Genomic DNA, 21,436 nt, shown 5'->3' with positions numbered 1-21,436 from the left:
AATTTCTGGTTAGCAAGGGATATTGGAGAGAGAGTAGAATCAACGGCCATCTAAGTACCATGAAATGCAGAGCTGCAGGAAACGCTGGGCTGGACGTGGTAACAGAGAGAAAAGCTGAGTCAGTATTACAAGTGGATAAGCTACAGCAGAACTCACAGCACAAGTGCATTCTTGGAAGTGATTAAATTCAGTATTGAGTGGAAGACTGCAGGTGGGATTATGTTCTCCAATCTTGCAGTAGTATACTAGTATAGTGGTATATTAGAACACACAGGTGACTAGTAGAGTGGAGAATTAAAGTGGAAGACAGTGAAAGCTTGGGGGGCCTGTGACTGGACATTGGTGTGCCACATAGTGGTCATCCAGTCTGTGTTTGGATTCCCTCCTGAAGGTGTTCTTGCCATATTCTGCAACTTCTCCATCATCTCCACTCACTTTCTTCAGATGAAATGTGTGGTGAAGTCAAACAAGGGTAGGACATGTACACTAATTATTAGGGGACTTTGGAATGTTGATAAGCAGAGGGGTCTTGGAGATTTAAGTCAATAATTCCATGAAAGTGGCAACACAGGTGCATAAGGTGGTTTAAGAAGACATGCACACACACTTGCTTTACCCCTCTCACATTAAAGCTATGCCCTCTAGTCCTCTAGTATTCAACTTTTCTACCTGGGGAAAAGATGTTCTTTAACCTATCTAATACCAATCAATAATTTTATAAGTATCTATCATGTCTCCATTCTTCCTCCGTTCCAGAGGAAACAACTCAAGTTTATCGAATCTCTTTTTATCCAAGGCTGCATCCTGGTAAACCTCTTCCGAAGTCTCTCCAAAACCTTGACATCGTTTTTGCAATGAGCAACCAGATCTTGACACAAGTGCAGCCTAACCAAAGTTCAGTACAACTGCAGTATGACTTCTTGATTCTTGTAGACTGTGGCCTGACAATGAGGGCAAGCATGCTTTTACTGATCTGTCTGCTTGTGTTGCCACTTTTAGGACTTGGATCCCATCCCAAGATCCCTCTGTGCTGGTCCTTGCCTTCTACCCCTCCTGCTGGGCAGAGTAAGAATGAACTGCCTCTATGATTAGTCTCTATATTCAACAGATTTCCTTTGCAATTTCCATCACGCTCAACCCAATTTCTGCCAGGCAGCTGAACATTCACAGGTTTTGTGTCCATTTGTTATCTTCCCCTTCCCCCAATCTCCACCCTACCCTTTTTGAACCAGATGTCATCTTCAACAGCTTGTTACCACGGCAAACCTAACCTCAGCCACTCAGATGTTCCCCATTGTCCTCTCCCATCCTTCCCCACCCTCTCTCCAACCTAAAGCTAATCTCACTTTCTCAGTTCTGTCCAAGTTTTGTTTCTTCTGCCAATGAGTAACTGCTTACTCTGTCCTTGACTCTCGATTCTGCAGACAGCAGTGAGCAAAGCAATTAAGATTCTGGATTTTATTGACAAATTAGTGGAGATTAGATTTCAGTCAGAAGGTCACAGCCAATATGCTAAGTGTGGGTCCACTCAGCATCCAGTAGTTTGGATAGTGTAGGGGTCTGCAGCAAAGCTGGTTTGCTGTTTTTTTTCACATTGTACAATTAGCTGTACTAACAGAGGCTCTTCAGTCCAGGCTGTAACTGCAACACCTGCTGTGGGAAGAGTTGCCGAGATCATACCATTATCACAAGTGTTTGCAGGCAGTACTGGGAGATGCTGGCTCGTGTTTGTCGATATTTGAAGACAATCTGAACTCTGTTCCCTGTTCTTACAAAGGTGAATGCAAAGATCAGATTAAAGGACATTTATCATCTTTGCTTTCTGTGGGAATATATTGCGAGACAGTTTTATGGTGTGTTTACGCACACAGTAGTAATTCATTGGATGTATTCTGTGATGTCCTGAAGCAATGGTCTCTTTAGCTACAAGCTCATCTTCCCTAGAAAAAAATTAAGGGCCTCCTTGGGATGAGGCCTGTATAGCTATGAACGTGGTGAGGTGAGAGTGTTTCTGTCACCCTACAATGCCTGTCCCACTCCTTCCTTGCTCCTCTTCACCCTCATCCCAGTACTGATGCTCTGATTTCTGCAATGGTCTTCACAAGAATGATTCATCTCCAACTTGCCATTTATGCTAATATTTGTTGTTATTGTTTTTAAATAATAATGCCTTAATTTAGGGAGTTTATTTTCCAGACATCTATTGATGTTGTGTGATGATCACGATGAAGAATTTCGTGATTTAAACACTTGACAATTGGTTCATTCCGCAGAAAAACCAGCCTCTCCAAAGTCAGCAACTTTGAAAAGTTCACCCAAAGGATTTGAAACTCCTCCTGTTAGTAAAAGCTACTACAATGTGGTGAGTGAGACTTGCTTTTTATGTTGAGTTGGATTTAACTGAAGCTTCCTGCAAAATAATTTTGCTATTTTAACACATTCCTAAAGTGAGACGTTTTAAAAGCTCATGTTGTGTTTCAGCTTGGTGGACAAAATTGAATTGTGTATAGGCTTCTCTGGCATCGTACCTGTACAGTGGCTGAATTTGCAAAACACTGAGTCAACAGGATCCTAGGACTCCTGTCATGTCCTTGTGGTAATTTTTAATTGGAAAGGAGCCAAGCAAAATGAGTTGGTTAGGCAGCCGGCAAGGAATTTGCCTGATTAATTTGGGCAAATACTTGGGAATATGATTTAAAATTAATTTCTGCTTTTGAAGGCAATTTTATTCGTTTGACTTTCGTAAGCTTTTTATATGAACTATTACATAATTAGTGTAATGCCCAGCCCTGTGATTCATGTCAGGCTGCAAAGTGTTAGCTCTGACCTACCCAAGAGCCTGACAAGTACTGCAAGGTCAGTTAGTCGCAGCACTGGTCTCCCAGAACTTCTGGTATGGGCTGGAGATCCACTTGGACAGGTAACATCATTGCCTTACCGGCAGGAAGTCACCTGTTGCTTTAAGATTATTCTGATGGTTTGAGTTAAACACTGTGTGTGTTTGGAGATTACCTTCTGTGAACCTACCTGTAAGTTTGCTGTGCTCAGTTCAGAAAACCTACCAGTAAGCTAACAGGAACAAGGCTTATGGTGAGATGATGTATTCAAAGAATCAGACAAAGAGAAATTAGGAAATTTCAGTTTTTAATTGGCTTGACTTGAAAACTCTTAGAGATGATGGAGAAATCTTTTTTGACTGACTGAAGTGCCCTAAAATTTTTGAGTGCAAAGGGATGGAGGGAGATTGGAAGACAAAATAGTCTTATACAAGATGTGTTGGAAGGCTCTGAAAGGCAATGAATTATTAAAGATACCACACTTTCTGAAATATTAACTGAAAAATGTTTCATTTAGTTTAACAAAAAGGCAGAAAGCATATATGATCTGACAGCAAGAAGTGCAGAAAAGTAAATGTTTCATTGATGGTTTAAAATTTTGATAGCTGTTAGAGAATGTAAGAACTTTAAAAAAAAACTTGTAATAGTCTGTGGAATAGAGTTCCATGAAAAGAAATTTCAATCTCTGGATGGTTATTAATATAGAATAAGCCTAGCAAAAGTGGCAAAATAAAAGTTTGGTGAAATAAGGAACTGGAGGAGATGAAAACGGAATGTAAACAGTTTTAATTTAAAGATTAGCTTTATTTATCACGTGTACATTGGAACAGGCAGTGAAATATGTCATTTGTATCAAATCAAATCAGTAAGGATAGTGATGGTCAACCTGCAAGTGTCGCCATGCTTCTGGTGCCAACAGAGCACATCCACAACTCACCAATCGTAATTGTATGCCCTTGGAATGTGGGAGGAAAGGGGAACACCCGGAGGAAACCCACATGGTCGCAGGGAGAAGGTACAAACTCCTTACAGACAGCAGTGGGAATCTAACCCCAGTCTTCCAGCTGATGCTGTAAGACATTGTGCTGGGAATATTCAATGTATAAAACAGTGAATATTTTAATGTTAATTATGAGATGCTGCTTGAATGAAAAGACTGGTTTTTAAGGATCTACAGTAATATAGGCTATTATTTCTGCCCTGATTTTGCAGCTGAGAAACACAAAAACACTACCCTTACTCCCTGAACTTTAAACAAAGAAACCGTAATTGATTTGTTTGCTGGAAGACAGGAAGTGTATTGTTAGCAAACTGCATATACATCAACGTTTTCTTGATAAAAGCTATCAGTATCTTGTTAATTACATCTGGGTCGAATTAAAGCACGCTTCACATGCCTGGCTTTGAAATAATTAAGGTTGTCAATCTGCCTTTCCTGCAGAAAAGACTACGTCCATCAAATGCTGTGAGCTTCAAAAACATATTCTTAAAAAAAAATCGTTTAGCAGCATAATGAAATAATAGCCAAAAACTTGCATTTTCAGTTAGCATGATAAATTGTCCTCAGGCTTTTCAGTGCAGTGTCTTCAGATGAACCCAGCTGCAGGAGGAATCAGTGGGACAACTGATGAAAAATTAGCTCATTGAGACAGGTTTTAAGCAATGCTTTAAAGGAGAAGACAAGAATCTTTGAAAGTCAGCTTGGGCAGCTTAAAGGCAAGGTCCCCAGTGGTGAGGACTGTTTGATAGAACCACTAATTTCATATAGCTGTATATTTTGTCATTGTAACTATACAGAAAATGAGGAACAATTGTAGGTTTTGGGAATGTGAAATGAAATAATCTACAGAAATAAACTGATGAAGTTTATTTTTGTGTATTTCCAATTTTATTGAAAACTTTCGGTGTAGAAGGTGATGGAGCTGTTGGTTGGTTTCCAAGTCACTGTCAGCAGGCTGTGGATTACCACTCCAGACCCTATGGGAGAACCTGACTTTTCAGAGCACCTCTCCAGCTGGGTTTGGAACGTCTGCTCTTAATGCTGTAGGAAGCTAAATAGTAAAGTTGGTCACTAAAAGGGAGATGCTGGACCAGGATATTTTTCAATGAATTATTCCTGTATTGAGGAATTGAAGGGAGGACTGAGAGGACAGTTGATCATTGTTTGGTTTGTCTGTGGAGGGTAATGAGAGCTTTTCACTGCTTGTTCTGTCAGCAGATTACTGTGATAAATGTGACCTGGTTGCTATGGCGATGGTTTTCGTGATGTTGAAGATGGCCTGTTCAGCTAACTCCCAAGTGGGCACACAGCTGTTAAGCATAATTGACACAGTGTACAGCTTGAAGAACAATGGCACAGGCAAGAGCAGCTGGGCCATAGATTGCCACACCAAGTGGCTGGGCACTCTGGTTCCCTGTGCCTGCAGCAGCCAGCAATAATGCTATGCCCCGAGACATTGTGAGCCCCTGGTGCCCTGATGCTGATCTGCATGACCCCCTCTCAGTGTGGCAAAAAGCAAAGGGAATGGGTTTACATAAACTGCTAGAAATCGTTGCACAAGAAGGGAAGCATGTTGTGGCTGTTGCTTGGATTGCATTCAGAGACAGGAACTCTGGGCTCGAACCCTATTCTGAAAGCTTGAACACGACTTCAGACCGGCACAGTGGGGCAGTACTGTGGGAGGGGCAGTGCAAAGGGGGCGCCACACAGTGGGAGTGGCGGTGCCGAAGGAGCCCCACAACGAATGTCATCAGAGATGGATCTCACAGCATACAGAGGCTGTTCAGTACAGCACGTCTGTGCAGACCAGTACTGTCTTGCTCATGGAAATAATATACGGCTATAGTAGCACAGGTTTATTGTGGTAGTGGGGGAGGTAGGGTTTATTTGTTTATATCAATCCAAGTGATCAGCACTTCGTCCCTAGTTCAAACTGAGTTTGAAGCCATGTTTATGGGTGGGCATCTTGAATGACTCAGAGAAATAGGTAAGTTTAGACCTGGAGTTTCTGGAATGTTTCCCTGTGGATATCTCTTCAGCCTGTTGGTAACTTGCTTGTTAACAGAGATTGATTATTTGGATTAGTTACAGTTCAATTACTGTCATATCCTGCAACTATCAGAATGATAGATGATGTGCTCAATGGACCTCCCCATATGCCAGTGTCATTAGCCCACACTTCCAGATACAAGATCCCACTTCATTTCCCAACAAAGGTCGGTATCGAAACTGCTAGACAATGGACACTGGCACATGGGGAGATTTTTAGATTATGAAGACACGTAGTCCTCTATTTTATTGTCATTTAGTAATGCATGCATTAAGAGATGATGCATTATTTCCTCCGGTGTGATATCACAAAACACAGGACAGACCAAGACTGAAAAAACTGACAAAACCACATAATTATAACATATATAGGTTTCCCCCGCCATCCGAAGGTAGAGCGTTCCTATGAAACGGTTCGTAAGCCGGAATGTCGTAAAGTGAAGAAGCAATTACAATTTATTTATATGGGAAAATTTTGTGAGCATTCGCAGACCCAAAAATAACCTACCAAATCATGCCAAATAACACATAAAACCTAAAATAACAGTAACATATAGTAAAAGCAGGAATGATATGATAAATACACAGCCTAAATAAAGTAGAAATACTTCTCTACAATGATTGCCTGCACAGATCTCCGTAGCGAAAATCTCATGTAAACGCTCTCGGCAGAAAATCTCACGCAAGCGCTGTTGGCATAAACGTGCTCTCCAGTAACCTTTAAACTATGAAGCTGCCAAATCTACCAAATAACACGTAAAAATACTCAGCCTATATAAAGTAGAAATAATGTATGTACAGTGTAGTATCACTTACCGGAATGAGGAAGACAGCGCCGAGTACACTGATGATAGTGTGTTAGACTGAGTCGTCGCAGGCTGGGTGGTGCAGTGGCCCCCACCCTCTGGGCCGCCGACCTGATACATTGCCGTGAAGAACGCAGCGGTAGCCGGGAGGCACCCAGCACATCTTTAAGAAAAATACCGAAATAAACATGCTAATTAATTAGGTGCTGCCTGGCACGTAAATGTCCACGCAGATCAGAGGCGATTGCCGATTGCATCGCTTCTGATCTGGGCCGACAATTACGTGCTAGGTGGCACGTGCTAATTAATTAGCATGTTTATTTTGGCTTTTTTCTTAAAAGATGTGCTGTGTGCCTCCCGGCTACTGCTGCATTCTCCGCAAATCGGTATCTGTCTGGGGTCCGGGTGTTGGGGTGGTGGGACACGGGGGTGTCATCCCATCGTCGATCAGGGCAGGCAGCTCATCTTCTCCTATGACTGCCTGCCTTGATGTGGAAGGTCGATGTTCGTCGTCTGCTGTGGCTGATGTGGAAGGCTTGCTTGACTGCTGAGTCTTGCGCATTTTTCTATCATACAGTTGTTTCTAAGCACTCAAACCATCCTGCAAGTATCCCCCAAACCTACGTACCCTTTCAAAATTAAAGTCGTACTTTATCATTGCAGCGAAAATCTCACGCAGTTGCTTCACTTTCTGCATTCAATTTCGATTGTTATCCTTTCCTCTTCCAGTTGCATCAGCTCTTCATCTATCAGTTCTTGGTCATGGGATGCCAAAACCTCTTCAACATTATCTTCGTCAACATCCACAAGCCAAACTCACTTTGTCCTTGCTTCGTTCACCACGGTGGAAACGCTTAATTATGTCTAGTTTTACGCTAAGTGTAACACCCTTACTCTTTCAGGCTTTTCTGACACCTTAGAACTCATCTTGCTCAATGCAACGTGTTTAAGCAATGCCGTTTCGAATCTGGGGCAGAGTGGCTGTTCGGGGCGCGTGCTGCCTTTTATCGCACGCTGATTTTTTCGCGTGCTGATTTTTTATCATGCGCTGCCTTTCTTCGTAACAGTGAATACACCTTCTGAAAGTGAAAACAGGGTACTAATGTAGGTCTTTCGTAACAGTGAGGCTTTGTAAAGCGAACGTTCGAAAAGCGGGGAACACCTGTAGTTACAACAGTGCACAATACCATAACTTGATGAAGAAGTCCATGAGCACAGTAAAGTTCAAAGTTTCTCAAATGTCCCACATCTTACGCAAGACAGGAGAAGGAAGAAAAACTCTCCCTGCCATGCCGACCACAATCTGACTCTGAGTCATCCAAAAACTTCGAGCTCTGATCAGCTCTCCGACACCGAGTACTGAGCGCCATCTCTGTCCGAGCGATTCGACCTCCTTCTCAGTCGCCAAAAGCAGGCAAGGCTGGGGATTTTGAGGCCTACCCTCTGAAAGATTCCCGACCACACGGTATTGACAGCAGTGAACAGGCGTTTCAGAAATTTCTCCAGATGTTCCTCTGTGCTTTCACATCCATTCTCTGTCAAATCAGAATTGTCCACGGCCCCTATTTAACAGATACGATATCATTTTTCACCGGAGGGCTGCGCACACGCAGACGCGCCACCATCTTCTCCTCCCACTATTTGGATTTGGAGTAGCTGTACTGACCTGTACCCATCAGTGCAGTCGGTCCCTATCACTGATCAGTGACTGGGTTACAACTCCACGGGAAAGACTGCTACACCATACCGGTTGGATTTTATAAGCATAAAAAGGGACACAGCTGTCATTCTTCTGCTGGAACACATCTTAACTCTGTTGTAATAGAGAGAGCTTGGTCCTAAGACTATAGACACTCCAGAATTAATCCCAAGCATCCTTCCAAAGGCAGGTAACCTGTTCCGCATGCAGCATGTCCAGTCTTTTGTGGAGATGATTGCATTTATGTGGTACTCAGTGACAGTATTATCAAGGATACATCTCACCCTAACCATGGACTTTTTACTCTCCTCTCATCCGGTAGGCGTTACAGGAGCCTCCGCTTCCACACCAGCAGGTGCAGGAAGAGCTTCTTCCCTGAGGCTGTGAACCTGCTGAACCTCACATCACAGTGCTAAGCAGTATTGCACCCATATTGTACTGTCTCCGTACTTTTATATTTGTGTGCTGTAGCACTTACTTTTTATTCGCAGTTATTTTGTAAATAACACTATTCTTTGCATTTCTGATCAGATACTAACTGCTTTGTATCTGTACTTGGCACAATGACAATAAAGTTGAATCTAATCTAATCTTCATTCATAAAGCTCTGGATGTGAAGTGCTACAGGTGCGAATGATTATTTACCAGTCTTTCCTCTAAAGACTAAGTATTTCTTCCTCTTCACTCTGTAATGTTTTACTATATGTTTATTTTTTCCTAAAATTTATCACCTTGGGTTTAATTTGCTAGTCTATGAAGTCATCTATGAAGGAACTTTAAGTTTCATCTCGCCCTCTTCACAATTAATAGTGCTGTATACTTCTGTACTAGTCAGATTTGACACATATCCATCAAAACATACAGTGATGTGTTAACAACCAACACAACCTAAGGTGGCAACATATGATGCCCACAATGTTGGGCAAAATAATCCCCTTTCCTCCCTCCCACCCACCCACCCACCCACACACCCGGATAGGCCTCCAGTCTCCATGCCTCAGGCACTGGGCTTCAACCTCCGGACTTCCAATTGAACTCAAGGCTCACCGACTCACTGAACCTCATTCCTCCCAGTCGCACGGACATCTGATCCCAGGACCCACTGACTCGGGACGGATGTCCTTTGTCGCCCAACCATTTTATTGGCTTTCAGGTGCAGTCGGAGGCTTGGACTCCGGATGTCTTTCGTCACCTGTCTACTTTTCTGCCCCTTCGAGTGCAGAGTGGAAGCCTATATACTCTGGCCTGACCTCCAGCTCCTCCACGTCCCTGTCCCTGTAGCCCTAATCTGACCCCCTAGCTCACCTCACTCTCACCAAAAGCATTGCAATGAACTTAAGTAACCAACTAAGTCTGAGCTATGACCTCGACAGAAATTGTAGCTCTGTGCTGTCTTGACTGGAAGGGCTTACTGGTATGCTTCATCTGAGACCCAGGTCCATGTTGTCTGCTGTTTCACCAACGTCTCCCTGTTGGATTACAAATAGACTGAATGGAGATTTTAGCCAAACAAGAAGTTTATGAAAAAGAGACTGGTGTTTCTTTTTTCTCTCCAGGAAATAGAAGGTTGAGAGGTGACCGGGGAGAGCTGTTCAAAATTTACTGAAAGGATTCCTAGATTAAGTGTTTCCATTTGTTGGGGAGACACAGGTGGAGTTTAAATGTAAAATGATAGGGATTAAATCTAATCGGGCACACAGGAGAAGTAACTATATATAGAAAGTGTGTAGTTCATTCCCACAGGGAATGGTTGAGGTGAATATCATTGAAACTAAAGGAGAAATAAGGTAGGTGGAGAATTGTGGATGATGACCTGTTTCAATGCCCACTCAGTCTTTCTGATGTAGATAATAAGATAAATGATTAAAAATATATGTTTTCACTTTCAGTCGCAGTAAAATGTACAGTTGCCAATGGTCACAGGTGATTGGATATCCACAGTGCCAGTGGATTCTGAGTTGGGAGACTGGGTGAGGGGTGGAGAATGTCCTTATGTTTTTTCGCTCCTCTGAGGAACTGAGTCAGTGTCCTGGCTGTGTGACCCAAGTTTGGTGATTGTATCCAAATCTGTGATGCTGCAGTTTCCATGGTGTCAAAACCGTGAAACAGTCTGTGGCCTCCACTCCTAATGCTGCTTCCTTCCCTCTCCAAGAAGGGAAATAGCGAGGTCATTCCAACAAATATTGTTCTGGGACTGGAAGAGAAAACAAAATTGCTGGAGAAATCCAGCAGGTCAGATCCTGATGTAGGGTTTCGACCCAAAACATTGCCTAACTCTTCTTAACAAAACCTGCCTGACTCCCTGAGTTCCTCCAGCAGTTAGGCTTTATTTTCTCCAGGTCCCAGCATGATGTTCTTTACTGTCTCTGTTCTGTGATTGGTTTTGTGAATTGTCCTGTCTTTTGTCGTTTACTGGGCAGGTGCTGCAGAATATTCTTGACACAGAGTGTGATTATGCAGAGGAACTAACGATGCTTCTGTCAACTTTCCTGCGACCTTTACAAGCCAGCGACAAGTGAGATTAGTTTCTTTGTCTGTCTGTTATATTTTTTAGCCTGCTGTAATGGGTTTTGTTTCCCACACTCAGCACTTTGTACAAATAGTGAAGTAAACAATTTTAGGAGAATAAAACAGGAGGGCATTGTGTTGGTGAGTATTTCACACATAACTTTTATTTATCATAGACTTCAATATGGGGAACATTGCTCCCTGCTGCTCAGAATAGCCTGCATAAAATTTGAGCTTGAGCCTGGGCCAAACTGGGTAGGGTCGAGAGAGAAGAGGAGGGTGTAAAGGTCACACTGACAAGCTGAGTGAGTGGGCAAGAACATTATGTGGGGGAAAATGTGAAGCAATCCACAAAGCAAAAAAGCGGAGTATTTCTTAAACAGTGAAAGAAAGGCAAGTGTTGATGTTCAAGGGGACCTGGTGTCCTTACATAAGCACTGAAGCCCAACGTGTAGATACATAGGTGGTGACGAGGGCAAGGGGCACATTATCCTTTATTATGAGAGAGTTTGATACAGGAGTAAAATTGTTGCAGCGATTACATGGGGCCTTGGTGAGATCACACCAAGAGTATTATATACAATCTGGACTCTTAACTAATAAAGGATAGCATTGCCATGGAGGGAGTATTTACTGATTGGTTCTAGAGAGGAGGGATTGAGTCCATGGACTTTATTCTGTATAGTATGGAAGAAAAAAGAACAGATATCATCAAATTTCTTAAAGGGGTTTGACAGACTGATTACACAGACAATGTTTGCCCAGACCAAAGAGTCTAGGACAAGGGACCATGCTCAGAATAAGGGGTACACCTTCTAGGATGGAGATAGGGTAATATTTCTTAATTCTGAGGGTGTGAATATTTGAAATATATTTTTACCTGTGTAGCAACTTGGTCATTAAGTTGATTTAAAACCAAACTTGTTAAGTTCATGGATGTTATGGGAATTAAAGGATACAGGGATAGTGCAGGAAAATGCCTTTGAGGTAGGTGGTCAGCCATGATCTTGTTGAATGGTGGAAAAGGCACAAGAAGTTGAATCGTTTCCTGCTGCTCCCAGTTCTTATGAGCCACATGAAAGACTGATGCAGAGGAAGCTCCAGAACATGGTAGTTAAAGGCAAACAGCCAGGAAGAGTGATCAGTCTCATTACAGAGATAATCACTGGAATAGTGTGTGGATTGGGGGAGGGGGTGTTGTTGGTAGAGGTAGAAAGGGTATGATCCACTGAAAATTTAGTGTATAATGATAAGAAATTTGAAAATTGTCTTGTAAATCAATATGTAAGGGATGATGGTGAATGGGACTTGATGCTGGTTCGCACATGTTTACGGAGGGAAGCTGGAGCAAACAGCAGCAGTGTGTCTGCAGATAATAGTGGAGTGGATGAGAGTTCTTCACCAGTCTGAAGCTGTTGGAATCTAATAAAATTAACATTAGGGATGGAAGCTAATGGTCTTGAGCTGATCTGTCAGAAGTCTGGTGCTGAAAGGTAATGACTGGTGGGCAGGACCATCCCCATATCCTGAAAATCTGTTTAGCATGGAACTAGTTGGGTCTGTGATTGTCAAAAATGCTGACCTATTCCTGTGTGTTACATCTACAGGCTAAGTGTTGCTGAAGTCACATCCTTGATGGGAAATCTGGAGGACATCTGCTCTTTCCAGCAGAGTCTTGTTCAGTCTTTAGAAGATTGTACCAAGTGAGTAACTGGGAAGGGATGATCTTTAGTTCCAGCTGAAGGTAGCTAATGTCATACAGGTTGAGCAATCTGGTTTATCTGTCCCTGTCAGCAGGTCGCTGTGACTTTCCTCTTGCTCTTGGTTCTCATTTCCCATCTCCTGTTGGGAATCAGAGATTCACAGAAGGCTTGGCTACTTGAGCACGGCGTTCCAACTGACACTGAGCGGCTCTGGTCTTTACCAGGCAGAGGAATTGGTGCTCTCTCTCATTATGACCTGTGATCAAACTGATCTCTGATGCATTTCACAACCTTCGGACATTCCAAAGAGTTCCTCAACCAGTTAATCGCTTCAGAAGCAACGTTATTGTAGCTAATTGATGTTACTATATCGTCAAAAATGTGGCAGCCACCTGCACAAAGCAAGTTTCATAAACAGCCATCTGGTGATACCCTTCGCTGAGGGGTAAATTTCAGCCAGCGTACTGCGGGGAAGACCTTGTTCTTCCAGTAGGCCTCTAGAATTGTGTATCTCATCTGGAAGGACTGTTGGGATCTCTTTAAGCAACAGAGAGCACAATACTGCTTTTAGTCCAGCCTCCTCTCGTGTTGCGGCCTTTGCTGCAATGTTTCCTCAAGCTGTGCATTTGCATGCCTTCTCAGTGATGCCTCTTTCCATGCTACTGCCTTAACGTTTCCTTCCTAGTCTCACATTACTTGATCTTTATGCAGAATCACATGGGATGCACTGTATATTTTGAGTCCTGAACTGTTTGACACTGAGGAGAATGTAGGGATTGGTGTCAAGGCATGCGTGAGCGAAATCCTCATTTTGTTGCGGTGTTTACATTGATGATAGTTCAGAGAACCTCATGGACTGGGAATGCAATACATAAGTCGGCTGTTCCTTTCTAATTGTGTATCATTCTGACCGGGAAATGTTGCTGTTGCCTCATTGTTGTTGGGTCAACAGACCAAAACTCCTTTACTACTGGGCTGCCGTGGAGCTAAAGAAAGTTTGTCAGACTTTCCCAGGTGCACTTATGGGTGCTACATTTGATGTGAGGCCCACCACCAGGGACTGAATGAAAATCAAACCAAACGTGTATTGGCTATCCCTTAAATTTTCTGTTAATTGCTTAGTCATATTTACATTATTTATGTGAATAAACGTAAGCTCTCCTCCCTGCCATTGAGGTGATATCCTCTAGAGGTGGTGTCTTCAGAAGGTGTCACCCATCACTAATTACTCTTACCACCTGGCACATGCCCTCTTGTTACTACCATCAGGGAGCCTGAAGGCCCACACTCTATGATGCATAAACAGCTCTTCCCCTCTGCCATCAGATAGCATAAGAACATAAGAAATAAGAGTGGGAGTCGGCCATCTGACCTGTTGAGCCTGCTCTGCCATTCAATAAGATCATGGCTGATCTGACCATGGACTCATCTCCACCTACCTGCCATTTCCCCAAGACCCTTAATTCCCCTATTATGAGCAGACCATGAACGCAACCTTGGTACTCATCTTTTACGCTATTTATATATTTTTGTAACTTGTACTTTTTGTTTTGCACGTTTCAGCTGCCCCAGAATGACAAATTTCATGACGTATGTCAGTGATATCAACCTGATTCAGAGCTTACCTTGTGCCCTAACTTAAGAAACGTGGTGCAAAAACCCAGCAGGTCAGGCAGCAGCTGTGGAAAGAGAAGGTGCTAATGTTTCAGGTTAAAAAGGCTAAGATGAAAGATGTTCAGCCTGAAGTATTAACTCTGTCAGACTCCAGCGTCTTTATTCTATTTTAGTTTGCTGGAATCAGCAGTTTTTGATTTTCATTTCCCTCATTGCTTCGTGTCTGTAGGTTACCCGAATCCCAGCAGAAAGTCGGTGGCTGCTTCGCAAACCTGATGTCTCAGATGAAAAGTCTGTACCTTGCATATTGTGCCAACCATCCCTGGGCTGTGAATGTCCTCACAGAGCACAGGTATGTGATTTGGCCCATTTCAATGAAAGGAATAAAGTCTCCAAAGGAGCAGAAATTCCAAGCACTGAGCCTTGCCCAACGTTGTGTCAATAAGTGGGGAACGTTGATGGGTATGTGGGAAGGTGTCTATGCAGTGGGACCAGGTGTTGTGTATGAGAGGATGTGTGTATAAACATTGAGTGAAGGCAGTATAAGATAACCAGGTGTGAAGGCCACACATGTCTATGGGCTGTGCCGATGGCAGGTGTGTGAAGGGGGCCGCGTGCTGACGGCAAGTATGAGGTAAAAGAATGTCTTTTTGGTTTGAGCTCTGTCAGAGAACATGGAGTGTTAGTGGGGGTCATTTTCTGAGCTGTTTTGTTATCTTCAGTGAGGAACTGGGGGAGTTTATGGAAATGAAAGGAGCAACCAGTCCTGGGATCCTCATGCTTACCACCAGCTTGAGCAAACCTTTCATGAGATTGGACAAATACCCGACTCTGCTGAAGGAACTGGAGCGTCACATGGAGGTAAGTGATTCCTAATTGCTAATGGTGCTTAGTTCTGTAAACATGTTAACCAAATCGGGTGATTTTGAAATATGTCATCTCCCTGGTTCGTTGATGTGGATGTGCAGGTTGGACTCTGGCCTTTGACAGGTTTGGCACTTTGAAAGTTGGCTGTTTCACAGTAGACAAACTCAATTAACTAAACAAGGTCACAGAGTTATGGAATGGGTGAAGGAATTTCTTAAAGGCTTCCTGAGTACCAAATCTAGATGTGTGATGTGTACATTTACCCTTTGCCACAGGAATCCCACCCAGACTGGCCTGACATTCAGAGAGCTATGACTGCATTCAAAAGTCTTTCGGTAAGGTGCAAGTTGCTGCAGCATGTTCGTTGTGAGTGTTTGTGCAGTGTATTGCTATTATTCCGGGTCAGAATCAGATTTAATATTACTAGCATATGTCGTGAAATTTGTTGTTTTGCAGCAACACTGCAAGGCAATACATTAAAAATATTACAAATTTCTCTTTTTGTTTGGCGTGTGCCTGCGTGTGTGCGAGTCTGTGCGTGCATCCGTGATGTCTTTTTCATGGCTTTTACAAGGTGCAGAGCGGGAGAGAGACTGTGTGACACACCACTCCTCACACAGACATTTTCACAGTATTTTCCCCTTTTTTATTTTACGAGATTGAGTTGCGATCTTAACACTCAACTTGGCACGGATGGAAATATACTTGGGAGTGGACCCGACTGGTTTCGAACCCTCCCGGGTCTGGCGCCGATGTCATTGCACCACCAGCCGACCCAAAAAAAAATTATAAATTTCAATAAGGAAAATTACATAACAGCAAAAATTGTAAGGCAGTGTACATGGGTTCATTGTTCTTTCAGAAATTGGATGAAGGAGGGAGCGAGCTGTTTCTGAAGTGTTGTGTGTGTGTGTCTTTGGGCTCCTGTAGTCCTTTCTCATAGGCATGAGAAGACTTGTCCTGGGTGGTGGGGGTCCTTAATGATGGATGCTGCCTTTTTGAGGGAACACTTTTTGAAGATGTTCTCGATGCCGTGGAGGCTAGTGCCCTTGATGGAGCTGACTGAATTTACAACCCTCTGCAGCTTTTCCTGATCCTGTGCAGTGGCCCCTCCGTACCAGATGGTGATGCAATCAGTTAGAAATTCCATGGTACATCTGTAGAAATTTGCTGGAGTCTTTGTCGACATACCAACTCTCCTCAAACTCCTAATGAAATATAGCTGCTGTCATAATTGCTATTCTTTATGTGACTGGATATTTTGGAGTTAGACTTCCACTGATTAATTTGTTTAACTTAACTGTTTCTTTTATTAAATAATTTTATATAAATCTGGTACTCAGCATCCTAGATCTCTCAATGTTTTTTCACTGTGTACACTCTTTATAGAGCAGTGCTCCCTAGGAAACTGGTTAAGCACCTAAATGGCTGATACCCAAGCCCAAAATAGGGGAATTGGGACACCTCAAGTGCGTGGGGTGAGCTGCTTCTCGTCAAGTAGACATTTATTGTCCCGAGCTTAGGGAAGGTCTGCTAGCAAGGAGAAGGAGAGAGCAGATGGAGTGATTCACTGACAGGTGGTTGAGTGTGATTGCTGTGTTCAGGCCACATACTCTCTGCTGGCATATGGACCAGATGACTGCCAGTGTGTTCTGAGTGACAGTGGCAAAGAGGGAGGTTTCAGAGAGGGGTGTTTTCACTTTTGTTGGATGGATTATTTCTGTTCTTGAATACTATCGGTCTGTGCATCCAGTAGCTAAAGTTTAATTCTTTTTCTCCAATAGTCTCAGTGTCAAGAAGTCCGGAAGAGAAAGGAGTTGGAACTACAGATCCTGACAGAAACAGTCCATGGTTGGGAGGGAGAAGATATTCGATCCCTGGGCAACGTCATTTACATGTCCCAGGTCATGGTACAGAGCGGTAACGAGGTAACTGACCTTCTGGCCTGATCCTGGCAGCCACGGATTGTTGGACCCGGTCTCTCTCAGTGTGAGGTTCTCTGCCCCTCATCCCACCCACCTTTTGGGATTGACCCCACTGTATCCGGTGAGGAGGAACTGAATGACATCGTCGATGTCTTTGGTGCTGCATGTCGGCCTTCCTGCGGTGCAGTGTTTTGTTCTAATTAAATAGTTTTTGAATTATTGATCCCGCATCATTTGCTGAATAAAATCAGGAAGTAATCTGGGAATTTCCTGTTTCCTGAAACAAAGTGAAAAGAGTGATTATCTGAATGTTAATTTATAAACCCTGTTTGCTGCTGGCTGTCATTGCCTCTGATTGGTGCTTTCATCAGATTCCTCACTCTTCCCTTCCACTTTCCCGCTTGGATTTTGTGCAGGGTTCGAGAGCTCTGAGACTGTGGGATTGGGAGGTGATATTTTACTTGCGGCATTCTGAGAATGTGTGGGCACGTGGCCAAGTGGTTAAGGCATTGGACTAGCGACCTGAAGGTTGTGAGTTCAAGCCCCAGCCGAGGGAACGTGTTGTGTCCTTGAGCAAGGCACTTAATCACACATTGCTCTGTGACGACACTGGTGCCAAGCTGTATGGGTCCTAATGCCCTTCCCTTGGACAACATTGGTGTTGTGGAGAGGGGAGACTTGCAGCATGAGCAACTGTTGGTCTTCCATACAACCTTGCCCAGGCCTGCGCCCTGGAGAGTGAAGACTTTCCAGGCGCAGATCCATGGTCTCGCAAGACTAATGGATGTCTTAAAAAAAAAAGTCTGGGAATGTGCAGGTTTGGGGAAGTACGATGTAGAGCTGGTTTGAGGAGTTAGGGAAATGAGCTTTCACCACTAGAACAAATATGTTTCCACTGTTCCTACTGGGATCCACCAATTGTAGTCAATATGTCAGAAGTTGTTGTGTTAAAATGATTGCCCGATAATTTGTCACTCTATCAGCCTCCATTCTGTGTGTCTGCAGAATGAAGTAGTTGTCAACTAACTACTCCTAACTGATGTTCCTTTTTAGGAGAAATGTGAGAGGTATTTTCTCCTGTTTCCATACGTCCTTCTCATGCTCTCTGCCAGTCCCAGGATGAGTGGTTTCATTTATCAGGTGAGGGAATCTCACTTGCTTTATAGTCGGCTATTTGCAAAATCAGCAAAGTCTCTTTGGTCTGTAAAACTTGTGTAACAAAAAAAAAGTCCTCTTCTCCTGCAGGAATAGAACTGATATCCAAGATTACCATCACCACCTTGCTCTGTTACTGCCAGGATCAGTAGAAGTCAACTCTGTTGGGAAGCTGGTGTGTGTGTGATGAAATGCTTGCTATCTGGCAATAGAAGTTATGCTGATGCTTAGAATAAGTGTGCCTGAATCCAGTAATATCCAATATTTTTTCTCAATGAAGTGTAATTAACTCACTCAGAGGGTGATAAATGTAAAATTCTCATTGTGATTGGTGAGGCAGCATGGTAGCATTGTGATTATTGTGATACTTTACAGTACAAGCCGCAAGATCAGGGTTCACTTCCCATTGCTGTCTGTAAGGAGTTTGTATGCTGTCCCCGTGACCCTGTGGGTTTCCTCCTATGTTTCAAAGACGTGCAAGTGAGGGTTAGTAAGTTGTGGTCATGCTGTTAGTGCCTGAAGCTTGACGATAACTGAAGGTTACCCCCAGTGCATTCTCAATGTAAGTGATGCATTTCACTGGATGTTTTGATGCACATTTGTCAAATGAAGCTAATCTTTAATCTGTACAATTCTCTCCCTCAGAGATTTGAGCTGAACGTGAGACAAAAAGAGTAGGGGATAGGTTGTTAGTATGAGATGCAATCAGATTGGGGAAGTTTGTGTGAAGCAAAATGCCAGTGACACTTTGTAAATGAGGTGTTTCCAAGCTGTAAATGTGAACATTTTGATATAAAATCCACAAGTTTCATGGTCATTGTCATCTGTATTTCAACCTCACTGTGCTTATTCCCCTGGCTGCAGCCAGTTTCGTTATTGAACCAAGCGTGCAGTTTGATTATTCAGTTCTGTCATGTCTGACTTGGCTTGTAATTCTTCTTACTTCATCATAGGCAATCTTTGATAGATGAGGTTATAGATGAAAAACCAGGCACAGACCTCTGTGGTAATTAGTACAAACATTTCACCAGTAAGATAACATGCATGTATAAAACTCTGCTTTTTGTTGTAAACGACCTTTTAGCTGTGCAACTTGTGGCTTAAAATGTGCCTTTAGTATTTGTACCAAGTCAACAAGGTGACATACTTCATTTGAATATATGAATGCCTTTCTGACAATATCCATGGAGCATGATGGAATACCTTACTATAAGGATGATATGTCTGTTATGTTGATGTATCTCTGTTTATTGCAGGTTATTGCTATTAGTTTGTAGTTGTGATTAAATACTTCAGAATAACAAGCTAATTAATCATATGTGGAATGCTTTTAATGTTTGTGAGGTATAATATCAATTTATCTGTTTTACTTGGTTATTAGGGGAAATTACCATTAACAGGATTAACCGTCACAAAGTTAGAGGACAGTGATGAGAACAAGAACAGCTTTGAAATTACTGGTGAGTTAATTTTGCTCAGAATGTTTTGTTCTACTCTTGCCTTCCTTTGCAGACACAGCTAGGATTTGGTGCTGCTCAGTTTTGGAATCGGTGTTGTGATGAGCAATGGCCTGGGAGCAGTGGTCTGTGGGACCAACTCTGCTCCGTCCCAGTGAGACCAGTCCCTGAGAAACCAGCTGGATGAACAAGTTCTTACTTTAACACACTCTTGCTTTAAGTGCATTCTTGTCATTTTAAATTGCAAATAAAAGTTACATTTGTATTTCAGAAGTTGTTTGACAAAAAAAATTGTGACTTGCAGGAATAATTTTGAGCTAGTTCAGAGATTGTTACCTGATATGGAGCTTCACTGGGAAATGGATCTGAGGTTGGGCTACCACCCTTGGATTGGCCACTTGGGACCACATGATCTTGGCCTCGTTGAATTGATTGATAGATGAAATTTGCAGATATTTTATGATGTACAGCAAGAAGCGTTAAGAATGTCATCAAAAATACAAGTTGGTGTGGATGCAGAGAAGAATAAGGTTTTTAATGAATACTTTGCAGCCGTCTTCAGAAAAGAGACAGATGTTGATGTTACGGTTAAGGAATAAGTGTGTGAAATATTGGATGGTTAAAAAACACAATAGAGATGAAGTATGAAAGGATTTATCAGCATTAAAAAATGGATAAATTGCCAGGTAGGACAGAATATCATGGTGGAAAACAAGGTGTCTCATTTCTTTAGTATATCATTCCTGGGATGTAGCAAACCCAAGGGTTACTAATGATGAAGGTGACGGTGAGCAGCTGCAGTCTGTTTGTTATGGAAGGTACTCCCACAGTGAAGAACTTCCAGGAGCTTCACTCAGTGCATTTCCAAGACAGAAGTGTGAGGGGGTCTTTGAGGTGCTGGTGTCTGCTAGAGTGGAATGCATGTTGAGCATTTTATTTGAGTTTTACCAGGCTTGTCATTAGCACACCAGCTGACATTGAACCAAGCTGTATGTGTAATCTTAACTCCCGAATGTCAGGTTTTTAATTGCCTTGCAAGAGAATGTGACAGCTCAGTGTCTGACCTTTTTGACCTGTGTACCTCTTTGTTTCCCTGTGGTTAGGAAGTATGATTGAACGGATTTTGGTGTCGTGCTCGAACCACCAGGATATGCAGGAATGGGCAGACCATCTGCAGAAGCAAACAAAAGCCCCAAGTGTGGGAGTTGTGAGGCAGCAGTCTATGCCATGTCACACAGTAAGTGAAAGGGGTGACCACTGCGGAGTGTGGTGGGGTTGGCACCTTTATAATACCTGTGCCCCGAAGGTCATGGAACCGCTTTGAGCAGCAGCACCGATGGCTGGGGGAATCTCAGCCGGGTGTGCTTTTAACAAGATTTGTAAGGGGGAATTCCCTCATCACCAGCTGTAACTTGGGAGTTTCTTCCTGTGGGCTACCATGGGAGAGGGTTCTAAAACCTGTAACAGGGTAGGGACAATTACCAAAAAAACTCGGTAGGTTCTACAAGAGACCAATTTCCAATGCCATGCTTATGCCTAGACCCTGAGCTGCCAGTGATTTCTGATGTGCCTTATTATATGGTTGTTCTCTTAGAAGCTCTCACGGGGAAGGTGGGAAAGCCTTACCCTAACTGTTGTTCAAATCTGTGGTGGATAGATTTGTGGATATTAAATGAATCAAGGGAAATGGGGACAGAGCAAGAAATATTCCAGGTCCAGAAAAGTCCAGGCCTGGTTTTGTTGAATAGCCAAGCGGGCTTGAGGTGCCGGATGGCATGCTCCTGATCCTGCTGCCTGTGTGTTATGTGTTTCCTTG

The 21,436-nt window shown here is 43.0% G+C and overlaps 1 protein-coding gene across 6 annotated transcripts in view; it reads left to right on the top strand.

The window, feature by feature from the left end:
* LOC134346739 (rho guanine nucleotide exchange factor 7-like) overlaps positions 1-21,436 on the top strand; it is an 82,713-nt gene that overhangs the window by 28,125 nt on the left and 33,152 nt on the right. For all 6 annotated transcript variants that reach the window (XM_063048323.1, XM_063048321.1, XM_063048322.1 and 3 more), the window contains exons 6-15: positions 2,274-2,362; positions 10,812-10,906; positions 12,507-12,602; positions 14,446-14,568; positions 14,939-15,077; positions 15,359-15,418; positions 16,868-17,011; positions 18,062-18,148; positions 19,545-19,623; positions 20,724-20,857. In XM_063048323.1, coding sequence (XP_062904393.1) covers positions 2,274-2,362; positions 10,812-10,906; positions 12,507-12,602; positions 14,446-14,568; positions 14,939-15,077; positions 15,359-15,418; positions 16,868-17,011; positions 18,062-18,148; positions 19,545-19,623; positions 20,724-20,857 — 1,046 coding nt within the window. The remainder of the gene's footprint in view (positions 1-2,273; positions 2,363-10,811; positions 10,907-12,506; positions 12,603-14,445; positions 14,569-14,938; positions 15,078-15,358; positions 15,419-16,867; positions 17,012-18,061; positions 18,149-19,544; positions 19,624-20,723; positions 20,858-21,436) is intronic.

Source organism: Mobula hypostoma, chromosome 5 (assembly GCF_963921235.1).
Source record: "Mobula hypostoma chromosome 5, sMobHyp1.1, whole genome shotgun sequence".
In the NCBI taxonomy this organism is placed as follows: domain Eukaryota; kingdom Metazoa; phylum Chordata; class Chondrichthyes; order Myliobatiformes; family Myliobatidae; genus Mobula; species Mobula hypostoma.
The sequence above is the reverse complement of the archived record's forward strand: the minus strand, read 5'-3'. Positions and strand labels throughout refer to the sequence as shown.